Source organism: Psittacula echo, assembly GCF_963264785.1.
Source record: "Psittacula echo genome assembly, chromosome: 2".
Classification (NCBI taxonomy): Eukaryota; Metazoa; Chordata; class Aves; order Psittaciformes; family Psittacidae; genus Psittacula; species Psittacula echo.
This window is the reverse complement of record NC_137737.1, coordinates 159725760-159743167: the sequence shown is the minus strand read 5'-3', so window position 1 is coordinate 159743167 and position 17408 is coordinate 159725760. Positions and strand designations below refer to the sequence as shown.

Sequence of the window (17408 nt, the reverse complement as noted above, 5' to 3'; positions counted from 1 at the left end):
CCTCTGAAAACCTGCCACTGCCTGAGGGGAGAGTTTCGACTGGCAAAGTTCCACCCACCCCCAGGGTTTTCACGTAGGCAAGTGGAAAATGTTGTGCCTCAGCCTGTGTTTGTGCCTCGTCTGGGCAAGCAGCCGAGCAGCGAAGGTGTGTGCATAGCAGCAGGGCTGAGAGAAGGTGCAAAACCTCTCCCAGGCATTGGGGTGCTCCTCACCTTGCTCCTTGCATGTCCAAAGGTACTGCAGAAGCAAATCTAGTTGAAGATGCCCCTGCTTATTGCAGGAGGGCTGGACTAGATGATCTTTGAAGGTCCCTTCCAACCCAAACCATTCTATGATTCTATGAAATGCATCAACACAAGCACCTTGACATCACTCAATCTGCTTTTCCAGGCAGTCTTTTGTACCAAATCCCCATATTATTGGGCAAAAGCGGTTTCTGTTGCAAGGAGATGGAGGGATGCTCATGACATCCCTAACACAGCTGTGAGCAAGAGTGGATTGAACTTTACTGCTTCAAACAGCAGTGAGTTAGGAGCAAGGCTGTTTGTTAATATGTGAGTTGGCAATGCTTTAGTACTAGTGTGCATTGCTTACGTGACTGAGAGCACATCAAATTGTCCTTGCAATGGGAAGGAATGGCCTAAAGACATGAAAAATGTATTCACCCCTTGCCTTCAGAGCCCTGCTGGCTCAAAGGAAGTCTGTAGTGCTTTTGTTCAGATGACTGGATTAGATTTCTGGGACTGTGACCATGGATTTCATATGCTATAGCTTTTGTTTGCCTTGACCATTGTGGATCTGTGGATTTCAGCAATATGCCTACAAGCAACTAGTGCAGAATTGGTTCACCCCAAGGCACAATCACCCGCGTTTACTAAGTGCATTCAGAAACTTAAAGCCCACTCAGTACTAAAGATGCTCTGCAGAGTCGTGCCTGGGGCTAATGATGTGTGACAATTCCCATCTGCTTAATAGGGGTTGGCTGGAGAAAAGGGATCAGGATCCGGACCAGCCTCAGATGAAGCACAGAAATATTAATTAACACACCTTCTGCTTTCAAAATCTAATGGCAAAGTGTAGACTGGAGCCCCAGGGAATGGGGATGAAGGCACTTAATGCACACAGGAGCCATCTGCCCCATCCTTTTACATGGAGCATCCCTCTCATGTTCAGGTGACCCTAAATGACTTTGATAAATTGAGATAGCAACCGCGATGCTGTTCTTGCCTCCTTGTCCCTCAATATATCACTTCAGGCACTAAAGTTTCCTTTAACTTCATTTTTAAGGGATTTTCCTTCTTTTCAGGCCTGGGGCCATAGTGAATAAAGAGACTTTGGATTTTTGTTCCTATGGAATTAAGGATGAGAAAGTTGTGTAGGAGAGCAATGAAGATACCCGAGAGAGGATGTGCCAGCATGTCAGAAGCAGCCGTTCCAAGTCACCCAGGGCCTAATATGGAAAAATAGATCTATTTTAAGAAGGAGGGAATAAAAAGGTGCACATGATAGGTTTTAGATGAGAAATAATTTGGGAGTGAGATAGAAAATGATTTCACTCCTGCTGCACCTCAGCCCTGCCAAGTGCGTTCTATAATTAATAACTATTTCAGATGAAGTGACTTTCTTCTGAATGTGCAGCATTAAACATTTAAATCCCTCCCTGTAAATATAAGACAGTGGCAGATATCTTCACAAGCCTTGCAGTTACACCCTAATGTATATTTATGTTCGAGATAGGTATTTTTAGCAAGAACTACAAGTTCTTTCTGTATTTGATTACATAGAGCTCTGTTTTACATCAAGTGTCTGGGCTGTAAAAATACCCTCTTCGTTTTTCTTCTCTTGGAGTCTTGCAATAATTTCTGCCCTTGTCTTGTCTCTTTTGCTGTCATGTCCAATCTGGTTTAATTCATCTCCCAAGAGGACTGACTGATTTTATGCCCCCTATCCTTCCAAAAGAAGACATAACGTGGTTTAGTGGTGGACTTGGCAGTGCTGGGGTAAGGGTTGGAATTGAGGATCTTAAAGGTCTTTTCCAGCCTGGTTGATTCTGTGGTTCTAATATATAAAACTTGAAACAGATGAAGTAGTAAACCAGCTTCTGGTGTTTTCCACCTTGGAATTTGAGCCAGCCTGCAATCAAGTCATGCCGGCATAACTACCACCACTCATAGAATAGCCTGTGTTGGAAGGGACCACTTCCAACCCCCTGTCATGGGCAGGGGCACCTTCCACTACAGCAGGTTGCTCCAAACCTGGCATTGAACACTGCCAGGGATGGGGCCTCATGGCTCTACCCATGTTGTGGTGAGTGTCCTGCTGTGGAAAGCAACTGCAAATGATTCTTTCTGGAAACCCCAGTTCTCTAAGTATTAATGATGCTGTTTGTGCAGCTTTGTTCTCCAACAGTGATGCTTTTGTGGGAATCTTGCCCAAGTCAAAGCATCAGGATTGATCCAGCCCAAGCCAAGGCTGGGTGTGTACCTTGTTTCCAGACCAGGAACTATCTATTGGAATGTCCACTTCACCTTCAAGTCTCATGGAGCCCATGAGGAAAACCCATGCAAGGTAGACATATCATGCTGATATGGCTGGAGGTGGGACTCAAGAGGGTGTACCGGTTTGAATATCCTTACCAATATGGGTCTGCAAACACATCCCTGGAATCATAGAACCATAGAATCAACCAGGTTGGAAAAGACCTTTAAGATAATCAAGTCAAACCAGTACCCCAGGACTGCCAAGTCCAAGTTTAGCCTATCTAAGTTCTAGATGGACAAAAGCATTTGCAGATTTGCAACTGAATGCAGGTGATGCAGATCAGGGCTGCACATCCGTAGGGTTGCACATCTTTAGGGCTGCCCTGCACTTGCAAAAGGGCTGGAAGGTGATGGAAAAGACAAGTTTTTGGCCAGATAAAGCATAAGACAATGAGGATTGCCTTCATGTCTAAAGATAAAGTCTCTGGATGTGAATAGAATGAATACTGGGAAAAGCAAACCAAAGAGGGGCAGGGAAAATCCTTCGACACAGCAACAGCAGCACTGGATGCTGCCTGCTGCGAAGCCTCATCTTGCGAGGCCAAGAGGCTTCAAGCCTTTTTATGGCCCTTTGGAGACACATCTTTGTTCTATTTTATTCAGCCTATATATAAACTTGTCCCTGTGTGTCCACTCGACCCAGTGATGCAAGAGTCTGCCAATTCCTTTGAATCCCCTGGCAGTGTCCTGTATTTGCTGGAGCAATAGTGCTTGCTGGGCATAACTCCTAGGGACCAAAGAGCAAGAATAAGTATAAGCAATCGCCAAAGCAGCAGCAAACCAACCTTTGCAAAGGCTCCTAGTGATGACTGTGGCTTGTGGCTTATGTCTTAATACCCTATGAACAGACGAATGCTAATACAGAAGGACATTTTGTACCCCTGGCACTGTGTGTGAAGGGCTTTTCACCTCGCCTAATCTAGGAACATATTGCAAGTGCTTTGAAGCTAAAGCCTGCCTTAGACTCTGTTTTGGCTACAGTAGAAGCTTGCTGCTCTGGCAATGGAGCCACATTAACAGGCAAAGAGACCTGCAGTGTGATGCAGGATGCTCACAGCAAGCACCAGTGACACAAGTAGGGCAGTGGTCCCCCATCACAATGTCTTTGCAGCTCAGAGCAGGCCCTGAATGCATGCTCCTGGCTGCCTGCTTGCCTTGCAGTGATGAGATCCGTTGCTTTAACTTTGCCTGCTGCAAGAGAAGCTGCACTGCGAAAACCCCACTTCTCCCTGTGTACATCCCACATGAGCTCCTGTAGCCACTGGGCAGTGCTTTATGTTCCTGCCACCCTTCTCCCCCTCCTCTTCCAGCAGGAATAGCCTTAAATCTGGCTCTTCCAATGAGTTTTTTTACATTCCATTGCTTGCCCCTTTCTGCAGCTTTTCCCCTCTCTGGCACAGGGCAGTCTGTGTCATAGCCAGTGTCGTATTGTGCTGCTTATTGCGCTGTATAACCAGCCAGGGACCTGCCCTCCCTCCCGTGCTCCCTCCCTGGGTGAATGCTGAGCACACAAGAAAGATGCTGCAGGCTGAAAAACCAGAGGATCCAACTTTATTTGCTAGACTCTCACCCAGAAGGAAACCCCACCCTCCACATCCCTCTGAATCCAGACCCTGCCCCATCTGCATGGGCAATAGATGCTGGAATTTCAGCTCATGTTAGCAGCCAGCATGGAAAGGCCACTGGGGACTTACTCCAGAGCTTGAACCCAGAATAGAAAGGGGGCTTTGATTTGGAACTAGATGATCTTAAAGTCTTTTCCAACCTTAACAATTCTATCTAAGGATGGCAGTGATGGTGGTTTTATTCCGGCCAAACACAGGCTGTTTTGGAAGCAGGGAAACAGAGAACAGATGAGCAGGAAGCAGAAGCTAATGCTCTGTGCCTGCGAGTGTGGGTGTAATACCAGTATTTGAGTAACTTCCAATCATTACCCTCTCAATGGCATTTTTCCCTCATAGACCTCAACATTGCAAGGGGGTTTCAGGGATGCTTTGCCTGTTTTAGTGAAGCAGGGAGCATTTCACCTCCAGAACAAAATGGGCTCAACATTCTCCTGACCCCAGACTTGCAGAGGGCCCTCTGCCAAGGAATGCAATGGCCTGTCAAAGCTATCTTGCAAATAGTACTGAGACAGGCCTTGGAAAAACAATTACCTCTGTGCAATGAAGACAAAGATCCCTCCTGCTTATTCCTTTGGTTTCCTGGCTGATGTCTCACAGAAACAGAGTGGAAAATGGAATAAAAGTAGATTGGCTGCAGAGGATGTTGCAGGAATGGCATGAACACACAAGGATGGTGCATGGGATGTGCCCATGTTCCACTCTGCTGTTGCTTCTGCTCCTCTGGATGAGCCCTGGCAATAGGAACAGATCAAATGGCAAATTTACTGGCTCTTCCCCACTGGAGAGGGCTACAAGCTGGGCTCCTTTGTATCTGCTTCCACTCCATCTGGTTTTACAGCAGAGAGGGCATCAAAATCAATCTTACAATGGCTCCAAGGGAGAGCAAAGCAAATCCCAGCTGGGACCCAATGGCTCTGTTAACCAGCGTGAATAAAGCTGTTTGCTTCTGCAGAGTTGAAGGGTTGAGGGTCTGGGATAATCATTGCTTTTCCTTTCCTAGTGTCCCTGCTGTGGAGGGATGGGGAAGGGGGAAGAGTAACAGAAGAAGTTGGTTGAAATGATCTGTAAAACATCTGGTAAGAGGAATCCAGGAGCTCTGATTGCAACCTGAGCTCAGGTGAAGGAATGCTGAGGGGTTTGGCTTTCTAGAAATACACCCATCTCAATACATGAAGGCTGAGCCCTTCTGAACTCATTCCATAGCTTATTGTAGACAGAATTGAGTGCCAGCTCTCTGCAATTGGAAGCCACACTCTGCTTAGCAGGTAGTAAAGTAAGAACTAATACCCATCTGCTGCCCTGACTCAGGAGGTGGCACCAAAAGTGGGAAGAAAATAAGCCAAGCTCCTGCTGGAAGATTTCAGGGGGTTTCGAGGGCTGTGCACAGGGATTTAATAGAGGTACATAGGCACAGGTAGTGCGGAAGCTTGAGGAGACCTAGGAAAAAAGCAATGTCCACATCCAGTTGCATACAGCCCCTGCTCCTGGTGAGGATGATGCCAATGCACCAGTCTTGATGGCACTGCCCAGTCCATCCTGCTACGCAGAGCTGCATCTCTTCATCCACTAACACTCCACACAGAGGAAATATGTAGGGGGAGATGTGGGTCCTGAGGACCAGACACAGCTAAAGATGAGGAAAATCTGCTTAGCAGCTGGAAACTGAAGATCTGAGGGGTTTAGGTCCAGGTCCTCAAGCTCTTGGCTTGAACCCACTTGAATTCACAGTACTGAAGATGGGTGAAGCCACACATCAGCAAAGGTTATTCCTATGGGTGAAGCCACAAGAAAGTTATTCCCAAGGCATCTAAGAGTTCAGCTTGGCAGAGAGAGGGTGTTTTGGCTGGAACATGGGTACTTGTGGCATTACAGAGCGCACTGGAGGACTGTGCCAACAACCATGGCCATCAGCCCCAGTGCTGCAGAGCTGCGTCCCACCCCATTGCTGCTCCTGTTGTCGTCGGTGCAGAGGTCGGTGTAGCAGCATGACTTGGGTTTGTTTGCCCCTATCCCGTTGTAGGAGACACATTCCTCCTCACAGTTTCTGGTCACGGTGATGTTGCCAAAAAAGGGGTAACCTGGAACAGGCAGATGGGATAAGAGAGAAAGAAATTATAGAGGAAGGTGCAGACATTGAAAAACACTGACTTGGTGCAATGGAGGGGAATTAAAAGTAAGGTGTTTATAGATAAATAAAGGCAAATAAGGCACTGAGCTTCTCTAATCCATAGGTGACTTTATCGTCTTTGTAGGAATAGGTCCTCCACTTCTCCCTGCTGATTCCTACCTTCCCTGCTGCTCCTTCCAAGTTTATTCCACCATGGACAAGGGACACAAGTCCCTGTCTATTTTGTTCAGGTGAGTTGCTCCTGCACATCTTGCCCAGAGAAGCTGTGGCTGCCCCATCCCTGGCAGTGTTCAAGGCCAGGTTGGACACAGGGGCTTGGAGCAAGCTGCTCTAGTGGAAGGTGTCCCTGCCCGTGGCAGGGGTTGGAGCTGGATTCACTTGAAGCTCCCTTCTCTCCTAAACCATTCCAGGATTCTATAATCTCTCCGCATGTGCACTTACAGCAAGCACTGAAACTTACCTGAGTCTACAGAGTGCAACGTTGTTGTGCATACGACAGATTTCGGGGGGCAGAGGGTGACTGTTTTGCACTTAGCAATGTCCGTTGGTTCCTTGCATGTGTAACATCGTAAGGACTGGGCTGCAGAGAGGAACAGAAGGGGTCTGAGATGGGTGCAACAAGTCTACAGCTTCTCTCTATAGTGGGGACTACGTGATGGTCCGTGCTTCATCCCCCCTTGACCAAGATGCAGTGGTCTCTGAAACTGACATCTGGAGGCAATGGCAAAGCTTAGATATGTCAGAGGGGAATGACCATACCCCAGTACCCAAGGTCAAGGATGGTGTTGCAAGAGTTGAGCATGATCACTACCTTGAGGGTTCAGCAGGGGTTTAGAGGGATCTATTGCATCCTCTTTAAGGAATGCTGTAACACAAAGCAAAACAACTCCTTCTGTTGAGAGCAGCATTCGCCAGCACTGAAAGACTGGCAGTGCTCCCATCCCTCCACCCACAGGCACAGCTTCTTCATGCTTGTTTATAGGGATTTCTGCAGAACCGAGTAACCAAAAGCAGAATTTCCATTTCAGAGCTGTCTCAGAGATCCAAAGGGCTGCATGTGGCCTAAAACCCCCACTTTCATCAGGAGCTACTGCTGCTCTTTAAAAGAGGTGATGCTACAAAGCTCTTGCCGGTTGTCTGCTGACAGAGGAACAACTTTACATATGCAAGCATTGATCACAGCAGTTGCTCAGATGCCTCGGTATGAGCCCTGTCCATCCGCAACCAGCAAATAGAGAGGGTTCATATCGTTTAGAGCCGTGCTGGTGTGGCTTGATGACAGAAACCAGCCTGGTTTAGTATTTGCTATCCTTGGTAGAAACCAGCACAGCAGATAAAGAGCCACCCAAATGTGTCCACTGCCATCTATTGGCAAAATAGCAGAGAGACGATGGTTTCTTGTTCCCGTTCTGCACCATCTGCTGTTAGAAAGCAACTTCTGGGACTTTGTGATAAGGAGAAGCATTTCTGAAGGCAGGCGTTTGAACGCTTGCCTTTAGAAAGAGTTTTCAGGGCATCTACTTATCCTAGTGCCTCCTTTGGACGATTCAGCTGTGAAATAGAGCCTACACGATGCAAAGACTTTCTTAGCCCTCTTTGTAGACACAGGAAGGTCTTTTTAAGCAGTGGTGGTGTTCTTGTGACAATATCCTTTGTAAACTGGTGCAATGGAGCCATCCCTATTTACGTGACCTGAGGACCTCAATAGATCCCTTCCAAATGACCATGAGAGGCTGTTTTATACATATAGAATATATATATAGAATATATAAAAATATATAGAACTATATGTTTGACATATAGTGCTACATCTATTTATGCAAACATATATTTGTAACATATATATTTATGTAACATATATTTTAACATATATATTTATGTAATATATATTTTGACATGCAGTGGCCACTGAGAGAGAAAACACGTTGTCAACCTGACAAGCATATGGATGCTTGTGAGTGTATAGGACTAGCCACCATATGGACGGAGCAGTACTTAAAGCATCTGAGAAACTGATCTGCAACTTTTGGGTTGAGTTGATTCCCAAAAGTCACCATTTTCATGGATGAGCAGGGCAGTGCCATGGGCTCTGGGGAGTTACTTCCAGTTAAAAGCAGGTTTAAGGGAGAAAATACTTAGCCCTTTTATCTTTCACTGGCTTTGGATAGGGCACTCAGATGACACTGGTTTTGTAGGAAGATTGCAGTGGAAAAGCCCAAACCCACAAGGACCAGAACAGAAGAGCTGATTAAAGAGGACAGTGATGTGTCTTGATCTGAGTCCAATAATTCAGCATTCATCACTATCCAACAATGCCTTCTGATCACAGACATATTCCTCAGCTGCAAAAGCTGTGCCTAGACCAGCTGTCTCACATTGGATCATCCCAGAAAAGCCATTTCTGCATCCATTTCAACTCTAAAACAACGGCTGATGATGCCTCTCTGTTTCCATAAAGCATTTTGAGACCTGTGGAGGGATAAAGCATTTTGAGACCTGCTCTGTCAGTTCCTCAGTAATCCCATTAAAACCAGGAAAGGGTTAGAACGAGGAGAAAAAGAAACACATAATATGTAAAATACCTTGAAAAGTAGGAAAACACCAGCAGGCATTGAAATGTGGGTTTGACCAAGGGCTTGTCCCTCAGCCAGCACTTGGGTTTGCTTTAGCAACAAGTGGAAAGAAGAATGAAGGTAGGGGGTCTAATAAAAGCAGTGCAGCCTGAAGAAGACACCCAACATACTTCCGTGCATAATGACTTGCAGGGTGTATGCCTTTCAGTCTTCTTCCACTTGCAGCCCTCAGAGTGATATCCACAAAGCCATGCCTCCGGATGGCGGTGTTCAATCCTGCCTAGGCTACATTTCCTTTGAGATATTCCAGAGGCCCATGAAAGCAGCCTGAGGATCTCTGAGTTGTAGGTTAAAACCCACTGGGTTGGTGTCACCCCAAGTATGACTGTTCCAGCCAAGGATGCAGTTGCAGTGGGTCACAAACAGATGGAGTAAGAACACAGCAATGACCAGTCCCTGCTGCCAGCTTGTTCAAGATCCAGACTATCAGAGATCGAACCCAAACACAGGGGAATTTCCAATCTCCACCTATATCCTACTGTCTAGAAAGAAGTCAAAACCTTGGAGCTGGTGGTTTAATGAACCTTTCCAACGTCCTTGGAGTTATTTCTCATATCCTTACCCGCATCTATACTAAAGCCTCACCCTTTGGTTTTCAGAGCTTTCAACACTCATCTGGATTGTTTCAGGGATGGCAGGAGCTCAGGATGATCATATCTCATCCTGTCCCTAAGGCGACAGAGTGGCAGCTTAAGTAGAGGCTGTTGGTTCAAGTTCTTGCCCATGCTCTTTCTGCCCTGTGCCCTGTGGCTGTCATTTACACCTTAGTCTTATAAAGCAGCGTGTTGGTCCCCTGCATCCCAGGGTATAGTGTTAGCAGGGTTGGGTGATGGGTCCAAACGATGTGCACTGCTCTCAGTCAGGCGTCACAGCTCCTCCCACCAGGAATACATATCCCTTTTCCCCATCTCCATTGACCTTCTTAAATACTTAAAGGAGTTATTTCTCCTACCTGGGGGTTACCATTGATGCCTTTCCCTTCCCTTCCCAGGCATTTCCAAAGGGAGTCCCTGCATTACTGGGCATGCAGCTGTCTTACCCAACTCCATGTACGCCAGGCCAAGCAGGAGCCCAAAGAGCAGTGTCTTCATGCTGCGAGCAGATCCGTGCAGTGAGGACAGTAAAGAAGAGCAGCTCCCGGGGAGCTTTATATGTTTTCCCACCCTCTGCTACTTGTTGGTCCTGTGGGCGGATTCCCTTGGGGTGACCAGGGGAGAGCTCAGCTCCAGTCTGGATTGGGATTTGTAGAGGAACAAGTTCCCCAAGGAGGTGACATCACCGCAGTGAGCAAACTCCTACCATACATCACCTCTTCTTCAGGTTTATATCCTGGGGCTGGTCCCATGGAAAAGGAAAAACACAGCTTGCACTGCAAGGCATGGCCCCATGCCAGGGCTTGGATGGGGAATGTGACAAGGTATGTTTGTTCCTTCAAGTCTGGCTCCAGGAGCCAAGAGCTGGGTTGTGTTATGCGTGTTGTACTGGGCAACAACAGTCAGGATGCAGGCGGCAGCACGCTTGGGCTTCCACGTGTGTTGGCTCGGGAACATCCAAGTCTGTGCCATGGTTTCATGGGCTGGCAGGTGGGAAGCTGGCATGGCTGGTTTTTGCCCAAAGCATGTCTCTTTTCCCAAATCTAGTGCAATAAGAAGCCCAATTTCTGGCTCCCAGGGAGTTAGTTAAGAACTGAGCCCTGGTGCTGAGCTGCTGAGCATGGGAGTTACTGAAAGGCCTGTGGAGGTGAGCATGGAGATGGTGCTTCCAAGTATGGGATTTGGATGTGTTGCTTTGTTTCAGGTCCTGGGTCGTGCTGGCAAAGCCCAGTGCTGTGCCTTCTTCTGTAAAGCATTCTGCAGCTGGGAAATAAGCTGAACATGGAGAAATGGATCTATTTTCCCACCACAGTACATTCCTGATGGAAAATTTCACTTTATGTGCTTCAGGCTTAATAATTTATTTATGTATTTTTTAAAATCTTGTATTTGTGGAAGCAGCTTAAAAAGCTTGCAGTTAGGGAGGAATGCTTTGCTCCTCCCTTTCAACCGAGCCAATGGCATGTTATATTTCATAGGAAAAGCTGATAGCCTTTTTGTTGGGTTTGTTGTGATCCAGGGTGGAAAAACCCCAGCATTATGCAATTCCCCATAAACCAGCTGAATAAGCCAAAGCAGAAAAGTTTGTGAATCACTGCGAAGCACTCGGGGACTTCAGGGATGGAGATGAGGTGAGTGCACAAGCTGATTCAGTGATTCAGTTACTAGGGGTTTTCTTGTCACAGGCTCGTTGCTGCAATGCACGTGGGCATTGCTACCATTCCCAGCAGCCTATCCTTTATCCCAGTTTGGGAATGGGGCTCTTTTGGGAAGGAGCTGCTCCCTCAAGTGTTCTCAGGAACTCAAGAAGCGTTGCTAATGACAGTTTCCAGTCAATGGATGACACAAAGCCAACTGAGCTGGAGAAGCTGGATTGGTACCGTGCCGTGGGAAAGGGAGGGAAAGACATGCACCCTGACGCTTGCTTAGCTGTGAGAGTGGAAACCATAATTCATCTTTCTTTTATCGTGCTCTGCTGTCAGAAACCAGGCACATAAAGAAGAACAGTGCAAACATACCTCACTGGGTATAGAGAAAAAACTGGGCTCTGTGAAGGCCACCAAGACCTGGTTACAGCCAGATCCTTTCTTGTAACTGGGCAGTTCAAGGCACATTTGAGCAATATCTTAACAGCCATGAGACTGGAAAAGATCCAGTGTTTTAATTTCAAGGTGATTATGCCTCAATAGTTAAGCAGGGTTGGTACTCCAGTGTTCACAACACTGAAATGCTGTTTGGCAGATTGTGTGTAGCTTGCTGAAATGGAGATGTCCACACAGGCATGTTGTAATGGTTTTCCTGTACTTGAAAGGCATTGCATACTGAGAAATCCTTGGAATAAATCAGTGTGGTTAAAGGAATAATGGTATAAATAGGACACTAAATGAGTCTGACCGTTGGTGGAGACTGTCCATCGCTGCGGTGTCTGGACATGGGATGCATCAGCTTGGTAGGATTGTTTGCCTCTGGCTAGTGCAAAGCCACTTAACTCTCTCTAATGTCCTGGAAAGGTTTGAGATCTGGCAGAGCATCAGAAAACCACCAGAGTTAGGGTTGTTAAAGCTCCTTCAAACTGGCTGAGATTGCAGGAGTGCCAGACATCAGGGAGAAAGAAGTTGGTAGCATGCCACTGAAAGTGTAGTGGAAAGGGAAGACCTACAGGTATTAGTTGATCTAAAGATACCTGGGAGCCTCCAGTGGAATGGAGCCCTGGAAACAAAACCAAAACTAAACACAAACAAACAGGGGTGATATCACCTTGTGTGCTGGGGTGTAAGGGAGGCTGTTAGCAGAGTAATTATGGTAGTGATAACACCCTGGCATGAAGACCTGGTGGCTTCTTACCTTGCTTTTCTTGCCCCTGTCAAGAAAAAATGGAGTCCTGATGGAAAAAATAATGCAGATGGAAACTAATGGGAAGATTGTCCAGAAGAGGCAACGAAAATGATCAGGGGCTGGAGCACCTCCCATATGGAGCCAGGCTGAGAACATTGGGGCTGTTCAGCCTGGAGAAGAGAAGCTGCGTGGAGACCTCAGAGCAGCTTCCAGTGTCTGAAGGGGGGCTATAGGGGTGCTGGGGAGGGACTCTTCATTAGGGACTGTAGTGTCAGGACAACGGGTGGTGGGTTCAAACTGAAACAGGGGAAGTTCAGGTTGGATATAAGGAGGAAGTTCTTCCCTGTAAGAGTGGTGAGGCACTGGAACAGGTTGCCTAGAGAATGCTCCATCCCTGGCAGTGTTCAAGGCCAGGCTGGACAGAGCCTTTGGTGACATGGTCTAGTGTGAGGCGTCCCTACCCATGGCAGGGGGTTGGAACTGGATGATCTTAAGGTCATTTCCAACCCAAACCATTCTGTGACTCTATGACTGTGAGAACAGGATCTACCCCAAAAGATGACACTGGAAAACACTGACTCTTTTTAGCTTGGCAGAAATACACTGCAACCACTAAAAACAGAGCCACAGAAAGAAAAGCTCTGTAGAATGAAAGGTCACACTGGACTGAACTAAGACTAGCAAGAGTTAAATGAGACTGGCAGTCAGATGTAGGGTCTTAAACACCAGGAAAAAAGTGGGTTGTTTCTACAAACAAATGCAGGGTATAAAACCCACCTGCCTTAAGATAAATATGTGAAAGAACTGGTTTGATTTAGCTGTTAGCACAGCCTTAGACAGCTTGTAGGACTCAGGAGGACCTAAGTTCCCATTTGTCTTTATCAGCAGTGGAAGAAACTGGGCAAGATTTAGGACACTGACTGACAGGAGGCCTGAGGGTCTTCAGTTGAAATGTCATTTTAGGTCTGAAGATTTGAGACTTCCAATGAGGTGTGATGTGAAGGGAGAAAGACTTGTATACCAAAGGCCTTTCTGAGTTTTCAGTGCTATCAATCCAAAACAATCACCAGCCTTTCCCTGTGAAACTGTCCTTATTTATAAGGCAACCTACATAGATATAATCTCTCTTTGCTTATCACATATGCAAAGAACAGCAGATGATGTAAATCCGGTGTTCACAGGCAAGAAGGTGATGTGCTTTATCGCTATCTGATCAAACTTCCATTACAGTCAAGGTTTGTTTGAATGGAAAAGAAACCAGATTTTGCAGAGCTGTCGTGTGACAGGGAGGGTACACCAAGCTTTGATATGCTCTTCCAGTGGTCAGTTATCAGCCATGTGTAAAATTAATCGTGTGTAAAATGTTTCTCCTCTGATTTATACAGCTTCTACAGCCAGTTGCTCTTGTTACACCCTGCTATGAAGCTTAATTGCTCACTGTTGCCATTTTCCTCTCCCCCGTGGAGATGCATTTTGTCTAGGATATCTCTTTGATAGACTTTGGTGGGCTCTTTGACTCCTCTGTCTTCAAGGGCTCTAATCCTTCCATTGGCCTTTCTCTGGACCACCTCTGATTCACCACCTTCTATCTTGCATTACCCAAACCAGAACTAGATGTTGTCTTGCAGTATCAGGCACTGCAGCCCCAGATGTAAGTAGAATGGACCCTTCCATCATGAGATGAGCATCAAACAACTGTATTTAACAACATGGCCATGGCATCAATCTATGTGATGTCAATGTCTATCTTGGGAGCTACTTCACAGGATGGAGTCTGCTGTCAGGTTTTCTATGGTGATGGCTGAAGTGTAGGGAAATAGAGAGACTACTGATAAATGTATTGAGCCAACTTGAGCTCCGTTCCTGTGATACACGGAGGGTTTCTTTTGCTGGGGATTTAACATCTTCTCTCCTGTGTTACCCAACCCAGAACTAGATGTTGTCTTGCAGCATCAGGCACTCCAGCCCCACATCTAAGTAGAACAGACCCTTGTCATGAGATGAGTATCAAACAACTGCATTTAACAACATGGCCATGTAACACCATGAGTATTACAGCCATGGCATCAATCTATCTGATGTCAATGTCTTCCTTGGGAGCTGTTTCACAGGATGGAGTCTGCTGTCAGGTTTCCTATGGTGATGGCTGGGGTATAGGGAAATAGAGACACTATGGATCAGTATGTTGAGCCAACTTGAGTTCAGTTCCTGTGATTCAGGGAGGGTTTTTTTTCCTGGGGACCATTTGGATGACTGTGTCTGTGAGCTCTGCCATCTCTGCCAGTGACTCAGTAGCGGGAAACCACGCTGTCCATGACCATGGCTGCAGTGATGCTTGATGATGTGTTCAGCTAATCGAAGCTTCCACCTCTCATGGGTATGCACTAATAACAAGACTATAGGCATGTCTGGGTGGAGCTGTTCTCCACCCTCCTGATGAAACTCTGCCACTGGGCAGAAAGGAATGCAAATTTCATAGGCTGGAGAAGGGTGAAAGTGTGAGCATGACTCAGTAGCACCATTTCCCTAGGAGCTCTTTAGGTCTTTCTTCCAGGGGCTGGAAGTGTTTTAATACAAAACACAAGCATCTCCACTTTAGAGGAGTACCAAAGAGAAATCCACAGTACAAGTGCTGCCTCAGTCAATCTGTAAAGAGCTTTTACCCCTTTCTTCCCATGTCTGTGCTTTGTTTTGATGGTTTGCACACCCTGGCTTGAAGATGGGAGATGGGAAATGGAACCTCCCCAAGCAGAGAAGGAAAATGCACTCACATCTCCCAAATTCTGGTTTAAGCACACTAAGCTCCAAGCTAAAAGCAGATGAAATTCTGCAGATGGGGAGAAATCTTCCTTTATTTTTAGACAAAGAACTGAGTTATATTCAGTGCTCTGAGAGAAAAAAGGGGAATCCAGTGACATGGACTCTACATCTGCAGGTTCCTCTTCTTCTAGTGGCAGGGTTGAGGACAATCCCTTTGAGTATCACCTCTCCAGATGTGAGAGGTGAGCCCTGGAAATGTATGTCCCTCAAGCATTTGCAGAAGATGCAAATATCCAACATGTGTTTCTGGACTGCATCCCAGAGGGATGGATATTCATACATCAGGCATAGCAGGGGTCCTTTAACCTGTATCAGTCCTACCACGGTCTTGAGGACTGCTTAGGGTGTGTAGCATTTGGCATGGTTCCTGGCCCTATAATAACCTGAACCCACTAGATCTAGATGATCTTAAGGTCCTTTCCAACCCTAACGACTCTATGTTTCTATGATTCCATGATCAGTCATAGGCAATGCCCAGGCACATTCTGAAGCATAGCATGGATCAAAGATGTTTCCAATAAGGACATCCTGGTTGGAGAGAAAAATAAGTTCAGTTATACAGGCGTGAGTTGTGACAGTTGTCATCAGGATCAGAGAATGGATCCTGGACCCTTTTAAAGACCAATGTAGACATAGCCTGGATGTATCCTCAGATGAAAGCCTCTTGTACCTGAAAGTTGGATGATTTAGAGCCAAGGCTAAAGGGTGCTGGGAGTATTCATAGGGTTGCTGTTGTCTGTGAGTCTCCAATGTCTTGGTCCACACTTTGATCGGCTGATGGCACTGTCAATCTCTAAGTAACCTTCTGTAGTAGTTCAGAAGTGGATAACACGCAAAGACCAGCCAGTTATGGGACCTGGTACTTCCCTCCCTTTAGCAGGGAGATATTCCCTCTTTATCAACTAGGCTTTGGTTGTGCAGAAGACAAGAGAAAGGAAATGGAGTTCTCCACATTAACTTCAGCTATCGCTTACCTCTGTCAAAACCAGGGACTGTAACTGAATCTGTGTCTGACTTTGTCAACCCTTCAATATCATCAGCAGTGCCTTTGGAAGGACTGATAGCTGTGCCAGGAAGCCTGTCCCTCATGATGCTGCTTCATGTCCCATGTTAACAGCAGTGTTTATCACCATATACAGACCTGGATGCCCTACCATGATCTAATCTGAATATCTTAACGCAGCCTACAAGGATGCTGGAGAGAGACTCTACATCAGGGACTGGAGCAATAGGACAAGGGGTGATGGGTTCCAACTGAAACAGGGGAAGTTCAGGTTGCAGATAAGGAAGAAGTTCTTCTCCGTGAGGGTGCTGAGGCACAAGGTGCCCAGAGAAGTGGTGAATGCTCCATCCCTGGCAGTGTTCAAGGGCAGGTAGGACAGAGCCTTGGGTAACATGGTCTAGTGTGAAGGTGTCCCTGTCCATGGCAGGGGGTTGGAACTGGATGATCTTAAGGTCCTTTCTAACCCAAACCATTCTTTGATTCTGTGATTCTATGGATCTAAATCGTAAATCTTGCTAAATAACAAAAACAGCACATGGTGCATACTGCCATGGGTGTCCAGTGCAATAAAAGGAATAGCATGACAAAGAAGCCAATCCCCATCACCAGAATCTATGTGGCCAAGGCCAAAACTTGTGGGAACACAGACTAACAGAGTATACAGAAGACAGTAATGTGAAAATGTGCAGAACGACAAACAGTGTGAAGCAGGGCACAAAACCCCAAGTGCCTTAAGTACAGCCTTTCTTCTATTACATAGATGTCTCCTGGGTGAATCATCGTATGTCTTCGTTTTGCAGTCAGGCAGACATACATGCACAATTCATCAAAGCTGCTTTAGACAAGAGACTCATAAGAAAATGAGTGGCAATGTGGATTACCTGTATCCCTTCACTGGCTCTGAAAGGCCATCTTTCGAAGGTGACCTAGCCTTCACTTTTCAAAGGGGAGGGCTAGGTTACCTGAAGGCATCTCCATAGTAAGTGTGTGTATTATGTCATAGAATCACAGAATGGAAGAATGGTTTGGGTTGGAAGGGACTTTGAAGTTCACCCATGGGCAAGGACACCTTCCACTGGAGCAGGGTGCTCCAAGCCCCTGTGTCCAACCTGGCCTTGAACACTGCCAGGGATGGGGCAGCCACAGCTCCTCTGGGCACCCTGTGCCAGCACCTCAGCACCCTCACAGGGAAGAACTTCTTAATATCCAATCTAAATCTACCTTCTTTCAG

At 46.5% G+C, this 17408-nt stretch overlaps 1 protein-coding gene across 1 annotated transcript; it reads right to left on the bottom strand.

The window, feature by feature from the left end:
- Nucleotides 1–6031: 6031 nt before the first annotated feature.
- On the bottom strand, nucleotides 6032–10017 carry LOC308217981 (secreted Ly-6/uPAR-related protein 1-like; the record flags this gene model as incomplete). The annotated part of the gene is made up of 3 exons (XM_080611489.1): nucleotides 6032–6243; nucleotides 6754–6873; nucleotides 9966–10017. 3 exons carry the CDS (start codon nucleotides 10015–10017, stop codon nucleotides 6032–6034), a joined length of 384 nt encoding a protein of 127 aa, XP_080467615.1.
- Nucleotides 10018–17408: the final 7391 nt, after the last annotated feature.